This window comes from Emys orbicularis, chromosome 1, assembly GCF_028017835.1.
Source record: "Emys orbicularis isolate rEmyOrb1 chromosome 1, rEmyOrb1.hap1, whole genome shotgun sequence".
Classification (NCBI taxonomy): Eukaryota; Metazoa; Chordata; order Testudines; family Emydidae; genus Emys; species Emys orbicularis.
Window position 1 is genome coordinate 129,745,318 of NC_088683.1, and position 13,569 is coordinate 129,758,886.

At 42.4% G+C, this 13,569-nt stretch overlaps 1 protein-coding gene across 1 annotated transcript in view; it reads right to left on the bottom strand.

The window, feature by feature from the left end:
• PACSIN2 (protein kinase C and casein kinase substrate in neurons 2) overlaps nt 1–13,569 on the bottom strand; it is a 128,256-nt gene that overhangs the window by 13,237 nt on the left and 101,450 nt on the right. Inside the window, exons 6-7 of the mRNA XM_065409768.1 lie at nt 5,553–5,728; nt 3,373–3,493 (exon numbers count right to left, since the gene is read on the bottom strand). Of these exons, the coding sequence (XP_065265840.1) occupies nt 3,373–3,493; nt 5,553–5,728 (297 nt within the window). The remainder of the gene's footprint in view (nt 1–3,372; nt 3,494–5,552; nt 5,729–13,569) is intronic.

Here is a 13,569-nt window from a genome sequence, read left to right on the forward strand (position 1 = left end):
CGAACCAATGTTGACGAGGCCACGCTGGGGCTATGAGGGTAAGAGTTGCTTTGTCTTGCTTCACCTTTAGCAGGGCTTAAAACCCAGAGACCCTGCCTGGGGCAAAATCCCTGTTGTCCTGTCCCCCTGGGACACTATCTAAGTAAACCCTTAACAGCTACTTAACAACTAAATAACAAATGATTGAACTATTTACAGCTATTTACACAAGGCTGAGATATGAGGAAAAAATCTGACAGCTTGCGAAGCAAGTCGCTCCAACTGACCACCACGGGCAGTAAGAAGGAACGGAGAGGGTGTAGGGCCGGCGAAACCTGATATATCACAGCATGAGTGCAATACTCCAGAAGGCACCACAGCCAGCCCTACAAATACCACTAAGGCAAAAGTCTCTGATGACCGTGCACGTGGGCCCATGCACACCCACGATGGAATCAACATGAGCAAGAACTCAAAGAAGAAGCTAGAGTTGGGTTTGTTATACAAAAAGGAAAAGAACTCAAATAGGCATTCAAATGAAGTGAAGTTTTAAAAATGAATCTGAAAGCTCTACATGCTGGTATTACCATTGGATTACACCAACGGTAGTCAATAGGTGGTCTGGACGACAAATCCAGACCTCCCAGATGCTTTTCAATGGAGGCTGCAGCTGACCTGGGGCTGGAGTATGGTTGCCAGGTGTCTGGTTTTCGACCAAAAAGTCTGGTCGAAAAGGGGACCTGGCCGTGTCTGGTCAGTACTCCTGACTGGACACAAACTCTGGTTACTGGAGTAATAACAATCAGCCTCCCCACCAACAGGGCAGGAAGAGCAGCAGCTGCTGCTTGGAGGAGCTGCTCAGCTGCTGATGGAGAGAACTGGCTCCTGCACCTGTAGCTCCAGCCTCCAGTGGACTGAGGTAGATTAGGTGCCAGCACAACCACCACCCATCGGGATCTTGTCCACCCCCTCCTCCACTACCTCCCTCAGTCTGTGCCCAGATTGCCCCCCACCCAGGCCCCTTGCTCCAGCGACCGGCCCCCCACCCTGATTGCCTCCAGCCCCTCACTCCAGGGACCAATAACCCCATCCTTCCCCGATTGCACCCCTCATTCTGGGGACCAACTTCCTTTCCCCCATGCCTCCTGCTCCCAAGTGGTCCCCAGAGTCTCCCACCCTGGCCTCGTGTCCTACCCACCCATGGTCCTTCAAGACCAGTCCCCAGAGCCCTCTCCAGCCCCTCTCCAACCCCAACTGGCCTCTTTCCTTCCCCAGTCTGCCTCCAGTCACCCACTTCTGCCACATCCCAGCCTCCCGCCATCTCTCTAGGGCTGGTATCTGGAGTCTCCTTGGTCCCTCCCGCTACCCAGTGCCTCCTTCCTGCCCCTCTGCTATCACAGCCCACAAAGTGGCATTGCATCACTAGCCGGATCATAGTCCAATAGCTTCACCTCCTGGCTCTGTGCTCAAAAGTACTCCCACACACTCACATCCTGCTTTGTTGCCCAGATCCTAGCCCATACCCATGCCTATTCCCCCCTGCCCCCATCTCTGCTACTTGGCTCAATTGGGGGCACAGAGGAATGTTTGGGGGGGGGGGGAACAGCAACGCCAGGTGGTGCAGGCCAGACCCGTGTGTCCCGTTTTCAGTTTAGGGAAATATGGTCACCCTACTCTTCAGGTGGGGAGCCAACGAGTGATAGGGGAGTTGGGGGGGGCAATTGGGGGTATGGAGAGGGGAGCTGGCTGGGGGTCTGAACCTTGACCAAGAAATTTGAACCTTGACAAAATATAATTGACTACCCCGGCTTACAAAATTAGTAAGTTCTATCAGTCTTAACAAGCAGACACCAATTTGTTTTCAATGGAGGACAAGTTCTTTGAACAACTTTGTATAGATATAAATTGGAAGTTTAAAGTACCATAACTTAACAAGGACCATTGCTTTAATCATACTTACTGTGTATGTCAACATTTCTAAATATGACCATAAAAATTTTTTTACTTACTTCATCCTTGTTGCATGTAAAGAAAAAAATTATATTATTCTATTAGAAAAATTATAACTTACGTTATATTTGTATCTGCATCATATCAAAAGCCCTGGCACAGCCCATACATAAAAAGCAACTGTAGTCATGTCATTCAAAACTTCACACCAAGAAACCCAACAGCATAATATTTTATCTTAAATTTGAGCTTTCCCACCCTCACTCCATTAGTATCCTGATATCAGCATTTCATCCATGGGGGGGGGGGGGCGAGGGGGGATCACCCCAAGATATTTAAAAACAAAACAAAAAAGAAAACATCACAACCCGTTAATACTGCTAAAATGCATTTTCCCAGGCAGTGATCTCAAGCACGGTGTCTCCAATGTTCCCTTACTGAGGAAACTGACATTTTAATGCCATCAACTTGGTGCCCCCAAATTAGCTGAAACTTTTTAGAAGCTCTTTTGCATTAAGTATACTTTTAGCACCAATTTTATTTGGGAGAGTGGGGGAGATACGTTAACAGCCACTACAAAACAAGTTTATATGGCCAACATCCAGTCCAGCTTCCTGCCTTGGGATATGTTACTTGAACTAGTTGCCAGTATATAAAACAGATAACTAGAAAGATAGAGTAAATATTAATGGCATCCAGTAGCAATTACAGTTTATAGTGAAACTTACTACTGCTTTCTGTAAAGGTGTTGGAAACAAGTTAAGTAAAAATAATTATTGACTTTTACATGGATTTTTAAACACTAAAGTATGTACACCTCTACCCCGATATAGCGCTATCCTCGGGAGCCAAAAAAAAAAAATCTTACTGCGTTATAGGTGAAACCGCGTTATATCGAACTTGCTTTGATCCACTGGAGTGCGCAGCCCCGCCCCCCCGGAGCACTGCTTTACCACGTTATATCCAAATTCGTGTTATATCGGGTCGCGTTATAGCGGGGTAGAGGTGTATAAGTCTTCAATAGGATGGATTTAGAAGTGGTTTAGTTACTAATAACTTATTGTTTTCTTACAGCAAAGCCCTTGCTTTCTGTACTTCATTTAGGTGTTTGTTGATATTAATGGGATCTGAGTTAAAGTCCAAGCCATAGCACAGAGCATGCAGGATGTTTTATCTGGAAGCGAGACACAGTTCTGCCAGCTAAAGCATGGTTCACAACATAAACTCACTCACAAAAGTGACATATGAATGACTAACTATCAGAGGTTTTTACAAGTGTGAGATTCAGTGACCAAAACTATTAAAAAAAATTAAGACAAAAATAGGGAGGCAAGGAATATTCAGCTTTTTAAAACTAGACAAAAAATTACTGTTCCATTAAGGAAAAGAAGGAAAGAAAGTCCAATATCAAAAAAACAGGTTTTTAAAGGGGTAAATTCTTACCTCAAATTGAGGCCAATTCATTGACATCCCTGGACCATGATTAGCTCTAAACCACCTCAGATCTTCAATAGCATCTGCTGTTTTGATATTCTGCTCCAATTCACGATAGATATTTTTGTAACTACAAGACAAATTTGTTTTCTCATTTAATATATATGCTTACTATGGTAAACCCACTAATTAGAATAGAAAAATGTATATTTTTACCATGATTTACATGAGCCAATTGCATATTACACACCATATTGCACATTCTGTGGTGTAGGACAAACATCTGTATGAAATTCTTGTGCAAAACTTAGCAATAATGGCGAAATAAAAAGGAAAGCTATATAACCCAGCTATTGAGTTTTTGATAAATAAAACAAACACAACCTTTAGAGTTAAGTCATTTTATGTACCACCCTCTGTGTTACCATTACTCAGTGCTAGCAAACTGTAAGTGATAAATGTTTAACAGTTTTCGTATGAACTCATTTATAATATTGCCTAAAAATCCACTTACACAAATTTTCATCAAGCTTGCCTAGACTAGACTGGAGACTGTTTTTATTATAGTTTTAGTGCAGAACTAATGAATTCTAATGTAAATTATGTTCGTAAACATATTTACTAGGAAAAGCTAAACTAGAAAAACCTGAAATGCCAGAAATCTTAAATATAGTCAATAGGAGTATGAATTTTTAATACAAAGAATTAACCCAACAATTGGCCATTATGTTTCTTTACACTATACATTTCCTGGCAATGTTGTCAGCAATTACATAGTAATCTGCGCAAGATAAAAAGAAAGTATAAAAATATGGACAAGATCCCAAGTGATAGTGGACTCTCTTTAAAACAGTTACCTCACATTTTAATCCATTTCAAATGGAAAATTGTTTCAATATCTCCAGTACTACTTCAGTCTTGTTCTTTTGACAATTAGTGTCAGACATGTTTATGCAGTCATATCTGTGTAGTCTGAGATTAATGAATTCTAGTTTAGCCTGTCAAGAACCAAGTGTTATTTCAAGCCACTAAAAGCATATTTACAGTATATACTCGTTCATAAGCCGAATTTTTTTTGTAAAAAAGGGAAGCATCAGAGAAGGGAGTCAGCTTATGAACGGGTATAGAGAGGGAGAGGTGGGACACAGCCCCTCCCCCCCAACAGAGGGGGCAAGGAGAGGCAGCAGAGCCAGAAGGGAAGAGGCGGGGCCAGAATGTCTCCGCTTCTGGCCACGCTGCTCTCCCCCCAGCCTCCGAAGCAGCTGCAGCTCCTGGGCTGGCAGGCTGCGACCGTGCCGCCCGCCCTGCCCGCTGGAGCAGGCTGCGGCCGCGCCGCCCGCCCAGCCTGCCAGAGCAGCTCTGGCCAGGCCAAAGACATCCTCACCTGGCCCGCCCCAGATAAGATGGGAAGGGATGGGATGGGGAGAGTGTGGGGGTCCCGGGCTAGTGGTGGGGTCATGTGGGGGGTGGTCACAAGGGTTACTCCCCTGACCCCCAGCTTCTCTCCCCCTCCCCCCCAAAATTTCCCCACCAGTTGCTGTCCTGGCCCATCAGGGTAAGCCGCTGGCGGGCTGGGAGACTTTGTTTACTTAGGTTTACCTCCGTGCCTGCGGATGCTCGAGGTAAACAAACTGTCTCAGCCCACCAGCGGCTTATCCTGACGGCCCAGGAGCCAAAGTTTGCCAACCCCTGAATTATAGGGTCGGCTTATGAATGGGTCATAAAAAATTTCCATTTTTACTTATCCATCTTGGGGGGGGGAGGGTCAGCTTATAAACAAACCGGCTTATGATCGAGTATATACGGTAACTTTCTATTCTGCCATTTTTATATTCTAAACTCTAAACTCTAAATTAAATTCTAAAGAGGATTTCTTTTTAATAATTGGCAAGTGTTCACTTCTGAAAACCTTAATTAAGAATGGAACAAAAAAATCTCAGTCACTAAATTTTAAAGAAGTCTACTGGATTAGCATCTTCTTCCCAACATCTGATCCTGAACAAAACTAATAAATTAAATAATGGAAATGGCTTAACATTGAATTATTAGAATCTTTAGATTTAATGCCATATAAAAGACACATACTTTAGAAAGAATCTATTGTAAACTCTAGTTTACTGGATGCACAATATTTAATGGCAACATTAAAGCAATTTTAGCAAGAAATGTTTTCAGTCTTTTAAATTTACCTCACATCATTAGATAAGTCAAGGTGTTTTTGAACTTCCAGTAACACTTCCCGGAAGAAACGCAGACGTTTTTCCTCAAACTGCTGACACTGTTCAAATACCTGCTCCATATTTTCCATATACTGAGGTGTAACATGATCCAGGTCTTTCAGTGATTTTTCGTACTTTTCTTTTGTCTGAAAAAGATGCAGTGCAAGTTGTTCTTGCTGTTACTAATGGCCTATTACAAGAGGTTCACAGAATGGTGACCTGGTTAATACTGTAATAGTCAATATTGAGACTATAATAGGAACATCTGCTTTATTTATCTTAGTAAAGTTAATTTGTTCTAGGTTATATGTTATGCAACAGCTCAGTCTTCCATAAGAGGGGGCTATTTTCATTTGCAAGGTAATGAAATCTTGTAAAAGTGTTGAAAGCAATCGAGCTAATGAGAATATGAATCACCTAGGCTATCTAGATTCCATTTTCTTTAAGCATTTTAAGTGCCATATGTAGGAGTTCCAGCATCCAGAGACATTTGTAAAGCTGTCAAATTCAGATGACTTGGGGATGAGATCAGGAAAGCCAAGAAAGAGCAGTTACCTTACGGTAACTATGATTCAAAATGTGCTGTCCATGTGGATTCCACTTCTGTTACACACATGCCCCACGCACACAAAATCAGATTATTTTGGCTAGCAGCGTCTGCTGGGGCTGGGGCTGTACTCTGGATGCTCTTGCACGCCACCACCCAAGGACACAAAGTGCAGGCCCAACCATCTCAATTCCTTCACTAATACAGAATCCAGATGGTATAGGACTCCATAGCAGGAACGGAGGGCGAGTCATGGAATCCATGCAAGGATGGATCTAATTTAGCTATATCATAATATAATTTAATACAGATACCCATTTAGACAATCTTTGGGTGGATGTGTCCTGACCTTTTACCCTATCTACAAATGGTATAAAACAGCCCGTTGAAGCTCCCGAAGGGTCTTGTTCTGTCCAGGTAATATAAAAGAGCCCTAGCCACATCAAGATCGTGCAGCTCAGCTTTCCCCTAGTTTGTGGGGCTTAGGGAAGAAATCTGGCAGAATCTGTTGATTTAAGTAAAAATAAAGAAAATTCTGGTTAAAAAAAAAATTAGTTTGAGGCCTAAATTACTTTGTCTTTGTGAAACATCGTGTGAGGTCGACCAGCCATGTGGAATTTCTCCTATCCTCCAAGCTAATGTTACAGCAACTAAAGAGACATTCTTTATGGATAGATGGTATAAAGAGCAGGTTGCTAGGGCTCAAAGACGGTCCCATTAAACCACCTAATACCATGTTGCGGTCCCAGGAAGGAGGGGCTTCCTCAACTGGGAAATACATGAATGAGGCTCTTGAGGAATCTATTAACTATATGGTGAGAAAATAGCATGCAACCCCTGAAACAGGAAGTGATGTGCTGCTATTGCTACCAAATGTACCCTTATAGAGCCAATGGATAGTCCTGAATGCTTTACAGATAGAAGATAGTCCTGAATAGCAGAAATTAGAGCTTCCAAAGGAGATTTTTCCATTTAGCTTAATCTAGTAGAGTGGTTTTTGCTATGCACCGAGGTGTTCTGGATTTCAGCTGAACAACTTCTTTCAATGGTAGTTAACCAGCCAGCAGCTACACTATCAGAGGTAAAGATACTTTGGGTTACACCTGATCTTCGTTTTGAGAGATCATGTCAGGCAGAACAGGTACTGTGATCAGGGACTGTGGTAACAAGTTCATTAGGTCAAAAGAACATAACTGTTTAGGCCAAGCTAGGACTGGAATGATCATTATTGAGGAAAGTTGCTTGAGTTTCCTCAGCCCCTTGGTATTAATGAGATTGTGGGTAGGTGAACATGATCTCCAGTGCCCATGGCATAAAGAGAAAATCCAACACAGAGCCTCGGCACCAGCCAGCCCCCCTTTAACCAGAATATGTGGCATTTCTTGTCCTAGTCTGTAGCAAAAAAGATCTATTCTTATATATCCTATGGAAGACACTTTGCGGGATCAAGTCCTCTACTCATGGTCATCTGAAAACTGCCTGCTGAGCTGGTTCACTAGGATGTTCTATAAGCCTGCTAGATACAGAGCCACTGGTGCTATTTAGTGTTGAATATGCCTGTTTGAGACAAATTGCTTCTTGGCAGAAGGGGGGAAGATTACCATGCCGCTCCTTTTATGTTGACAAAACATTGTTGTGTTGTCAATCATTATTTCAGTTGCTGATTCACGTAGCACAGCTAGAAACGTTGTGCACACTAGGCTAATGACTGAGTTCTAGAACTTTTACTTGGAGGTAAGGCTTCTTGAGAAGTTTGGAGGCCTTAAGCATGAAGGTGCTCTAGGTGAGTTTGGCAGATTTTAAATTGATCTGGATGGCTCTAAGTGGAAGGCACAAACTTTTTCATCTGATAAGGAAAAAGATATTGCTGCTGGAATCAGTTACTCTTCCATTTCCTGCAGGTGTTCATGCTCACTGTCCTGTTCTTGCTGGTGCGGGTTGTAAAGCTGTACAAAATGACCCTCTTGTGTAGACCTATGATATCTTGTAGGGGAGGGAGCTCTTACTCTAGAGAAGGCACTAGCATGAGACTTCCTAGCTGACTGCATAACCTAAGGGGCCAAGTAAGGCCAAGATTGCATATTGTATGTGTAAGAGGCTGCAGGCCATGAGGGCAGATATTAGGGTGAACATTTCCCACAAGGATTCTAGGGGTCCGTGTTTATAAGGGAGACTCCTGGATTCCCTGTCAGACCAGCAGGGCTTGTAAGAGTGAAAAAAGTGAATGAACATAAGAATGGACATAATGGGTCAGATCAATGGTCCATCTAGCCCAATAGCCAGTCTTCCGACAGTGGCCAATGCCAGGTGCTTCAGAGGGAATGAACAGAACAGGGCAATTATCGAGTGATTCATCCCACTGTCCAGTCCCAGCTTCTGGCAGTCAAAGGCTAGGGACACGCAGAGCATGGGGTTGTATCCCTGACCATCTTGGCTAATAGCCATTGATGGACCTATCCTCCATGAACTTATCTAATTCTTTTTTTAACCTAGTTATAATTTTGGCCTTCACAACATCCCCTGGCAACAAGTTCCACAGGTTGACTGTGTGTTGTGTGAAGACGTACTTCATTTTGTTTAAAGCTGCTGCCTACTAATTTCATTCGATGACCCCTGGGGTTCTTGTGTTATGTGAAGGAGTGTATAGCACTTCCCTATTCACTTTCTCCACACCCTTCATGATTTTATAGACCTCTGTTATATCCCCTTGGTCATCTCTTTTCCAGGCTGAACAGTCTGTCTTTTTAATCTCTCCTCACATGGATGCTGTTCCATACCCTTAATCATTTTGTTGCCCTTTTCTAATTCTAATATATCTTTTTTTGCTATGGGGAGACCGGAACGGCACGCAGTATTCAAGGCGTGGATTTATATAGTGGCATTACAATATTTTCTGTCTTATCTATCTCTTTCCCAATGCTTCCCAACATTCTGTTAGCTTTGACTGCCACTGCACACCGAGCTGATGTTTGCAGATAACTATCCACCATGACTCCAAGATCTCTTTTGTGAGTGATGCCAGCTAATTTAGAGCCCATCATTTTGTATGTATAGTTGGGAGTATGTTTTCTAATGAGCATTACTTTGCATTTATCAACATTGAATTTCATCTGCTACTTTGTTGCCCAGTCACCCATTCCTGTGAGATCCTTTTGTAACTCTTTGCAGTCTGCTTTGGATTTAACTGTCTTGAGTAACTTTCTATCATTTGCAAATGTTGCCACCTCACTATTTACCCCTTTTTACAGCTTCATTTATGATTCTGAGTATGTTGAACAGCACTGGTTCAAGTACTGATTCCTGCGGGACACAACTATATACCTCTCAAAGAATTCTAATAGATTAGTGAGGCATGATTTCCCTTTACAATGATTTCACTCTTTCCCAACAAATCGTGTTCATCTATGTATCTGATAATTCTGTTCTTTAGTAGAGTTTCAACCAATTTAGTTGGTACTGAAGTTAGGCTTACTGGCCTGTAATTGCCAGGATTGCCTCTGGAGCCCTTTTAAAAAATTGGTGTCATATTAACTATCCTCCAATCAGAAGCTGATTTAAGTGATAGGTTACATACCATAGTTGTTAGTTGTGCAATTTCATATTTGAGTTCCTTCAAAACTGTTGGGTGAATACCATCTGACCCTGGAGACTTACTATTGTTTAATTGATCATTTTGTTCCAAAACCTCCTCTACTGACACCTCAATCTGGGACAGTTCCTCAGATGTCTTATCTAAAAAGACTGGCTCAGGTGTGGAAATTTCCCTCACATCCTCGGCAATAAAGACCGATGCAAAGAATTCATGCAGCTTCTCCGCAACGGCTTCATCTTTCTTGAATGCTCCTTTAGCATCTTGATTATCCAGTGGCCCCACTGATTGTTTAGCAGGCCTCCTGCTTCTGATGTATTTCATTTTTTTGCTGCCAGTTTTTGAGTCTTTTGCTAGTTGCTCTTCAAATTCTTTTTTGGCCAGCCCAATACCTTTACACTCCATTTGTCAGAATTTATGCTCTCTTCTATTTTCCTCAGTAGGATCTAACTTCCAGTTTTTAAAGGATGCCTTTTTGCCTCTTACCACTTCTTTTACTTTGTTGTTTAGCTATGGTAGCATTTTTTTGATCCTCCTGTGTTTTTTAATTTTGGGTATACATTTAATTTGAGCCTCTATTGTGGTGTTTTTAAAAAGTTTCCATGCCGCTTGCAGGCATTTCATTCTTATGATTGTTCCTTTTAATTTGCATTTAACTAGCTTCCTCATTTTTGCATAGTTCCCCTTTCTGAAGTTAAATGTCACTGTGGTGGGTTTCTTTGGTATCCCCCTCCCTTCCTCCAAGGATGTTTAAATTCAATTATATTATGGGCACTATTACCAAGTGGTTCAGCTATATGCACCTCTTGGCCAAGATCCTGCCTCTCCCCTTGTGGGTTCCAGGATTAGCTGCTCCAAGAAGCAATCATTTATGGTGTCTAGAAATTTTATCTCTGCATCCCGTCCTGAGGAGACATGTACCCAGTCAATGTGGAGATAGTTGAAATCCCTCATTATTATTGAGGTTTTTTTTATTATTATTATAGCCCCTCTAATCTCGCTGACCATTTCACAGTCACCATCACCATCTTGGTCAGGTGGTCAGTAGTATATTCCTGCTGCCATATTCTTCTTATTCAAGCATGGAATTTCCATCCACAAAAATTCTATGGTACAGTTTGATTCATTTAAGATTTTTACTATATTTGATACTATGCTTTCTTTCACATATAGTGCCACACCCCCTCCAGGATGACCTACTCGGTAATACCAGGGCACAAAATATATAAGAATGACAGTGTCCCATTGATTATCATCATTTCATCAAGCTTCTGTGATACCTATTATCTCAATATACTCATTTAATACAGGTTCTCAAGTTCACCCATACTAGTATTTAGACTTCTAGCATTTGTATAAAAGCACTTATAAAATTTGTCACTTTTTAGCTGTCTGCCATTATGCAATGTAATTGAATGCGACTCTTTTGCATTTGACTGTTTCTCTTCAGTTCCTACCTATACTTTATCAACTTCTAGCCTCTCCTCTTTACTAGGATATAGAGAATCCCCATTAATAGATCCTCTCTTAAGAGATGCTGTCCAAATCGTGTGCTCCTCCACACCCATCAACTTTCCCCCAGTTTAAAACCTCATCTACAACATTTTTAATTTTACATGTCACCAATCTGGTTCTTTTTTGGTTTAGGTGGAACCCATCCTTCCTATAGAGGCTCCTCCTTTCCCAAAAGGTTCCCCAGTTCCTAATATACCTAAACCCATCCTCAATACACCATCATCTCATCCATGCATTAAGACCCTCCAATTTTGCCTGTCTGTCTGACCCAGTGCATAGAACTGGAAGAATGTCAGAGACTGCCACCATAGAGGTCCTGGACTTTAGTCTCTGACTTAACAGCCTAAATTTAGCCTCCAGGACCTCTCTCCTACCTTTCCCTATGTCACTGGTGCCTACATGGATGATAACCACTGGCTCCTCCCCAGGACTGCACATAAGCCTGTCTAGATGTCTCAAGAGATCCACAATCTTTGCATCCAGCTGGCAATTCATTATGTTGTTCTCCTGGTCATCACAAACCCAGCTATCTATATTTCTAATGATCGAATCCCGTTACTATTATCTGTCTCTTCTTAACTGGTGATACCTCCCTACTGTGCTCAGAAAGGGAGACTCAACCAAATACTCTTACTCTAAAAGGTGAGCTAACCTGTCTAGTGTCATATGGTGATCTCAAATCCTGCCCACAACCTGAACAAGAGAGCTCATTGGTACAAAGGCAAAAGGTAGACAATGAAAGCAAGGTTAATTCTGGCTGTGCAGTCAGCACACAATCACTCGGTACAGACAGCACAGGAAGTCTGTGCTAGAAGCATCTACATTGCAGCTGGCAGTCCTGGGTGCTGACTGAATCAAAATCAATATATAGAGGCTGGTACCAGGTCAACTGTGGATTGCTCTTTCAAGAGGTACTGTGGGTACTCTGACTGGTTCAGTGCTGAATATCAGAGGGACCTGATTTGACCAGAACTGTCTTTTGGCTGCAAGACTTGGAGATTTTTGCCTCATTTTACTAGGCCCCTGGGTGGGTGACCTAGGCCTGCGCTCGTTAGGAAGACACTGTTCCCACATCCCCTTATGATGACTGGGTAGAGGAGGTCTTAGCTGCTCTATCAGGATTGGTAGTTGAAGTGTTCGATGTCTTAAATAAAGAGAGCCTGGGAGCTCTGAGTAGAGCCCCAGCTCACAGGAGCACTAGACGATGGAGCCTGATCAGGCTTGGTGGGTCCTTCTCTCTCAGATTCAGGAGAAGCTCTCAGAATGCTCCAGGAGAAGAAGTCTGAAGTGGGCCTCTCTTGCTGTGTGTCCTTTTAGTAAATAAGCAACAGACTGAGCACGCATCAGGGATGTGCCTTACACAAAGTCACTCTAATCACAAAAAATTGTGATTACCAAAAACTATATTTAACAGTTATGCGAGAAACTGACAAGAGCCAGCTAAATCAAATCAAGTTAGATTTATCCTTTAAATGTATGGTTCTTTGATCTATCTTTGACTAGGTCTTTGCATCGTACAACTTACAGACATAAAGGAGGAATTCACATAGCTCTGTGAACATTAATTATTGGTCCTGTCAATTCAATGGGAATATATAGGACATTTAAAGGTGAGGCGCTGAATACATACAGTAGCATTATAGATAGATGTAGTAAGTCACTACAAGAATGTAATGCTGAGCCCTGGGGGGGGGAGGGGGCGCATCAAGGAAAGGAAGGGCTGCTTTTTCCCCCTTCTTACACCCCAGAGAATGGCACCCCATATGGGGAATCACTCAAAAGAGGGGGAGAAGAAAAAGAGCAGAGAGGATCTGAGTGGGTAGAGGATGTCCAAATCAGGCAACTGGTAGGGAAATTTCAGAGATACATTTACTCTTTTTAACATAGCATCAATTTGACTCAATTGCCTTTAATGCACTATTTAACTGTGCTAAAGAGGTACATTCTGCGGTCAAATAAGACAATTTGCATGTTGCAGATAAACTTTTTTACCCCCAGCTCACGGCCCCCCTAAACTGAAAAGATAATTCAGTCCTCACACCCCACTCCTAGAACCCCCTTTCTCCCCCTGCACTCTGCAATACTGAAAGCAACAGTACTGTGTAAGGCTCATTTATTACCATTGTTATTGTTACAAACCTGCCATTGACACGTGCTGTGGAGAGAGGGTTGTATGTGTTCCTAACACTGTGGCTCTGGCACAAGGACCATAATTTAAAATGCGCCCTGCTCCATATAATGAGTTTGTCACTCCAACATTGCATTCGCTTGTACTGCAGTTTGCTGTGCATATATTCCATACACAGAGATTTGCACAGTAGCATGCACAGAATGTT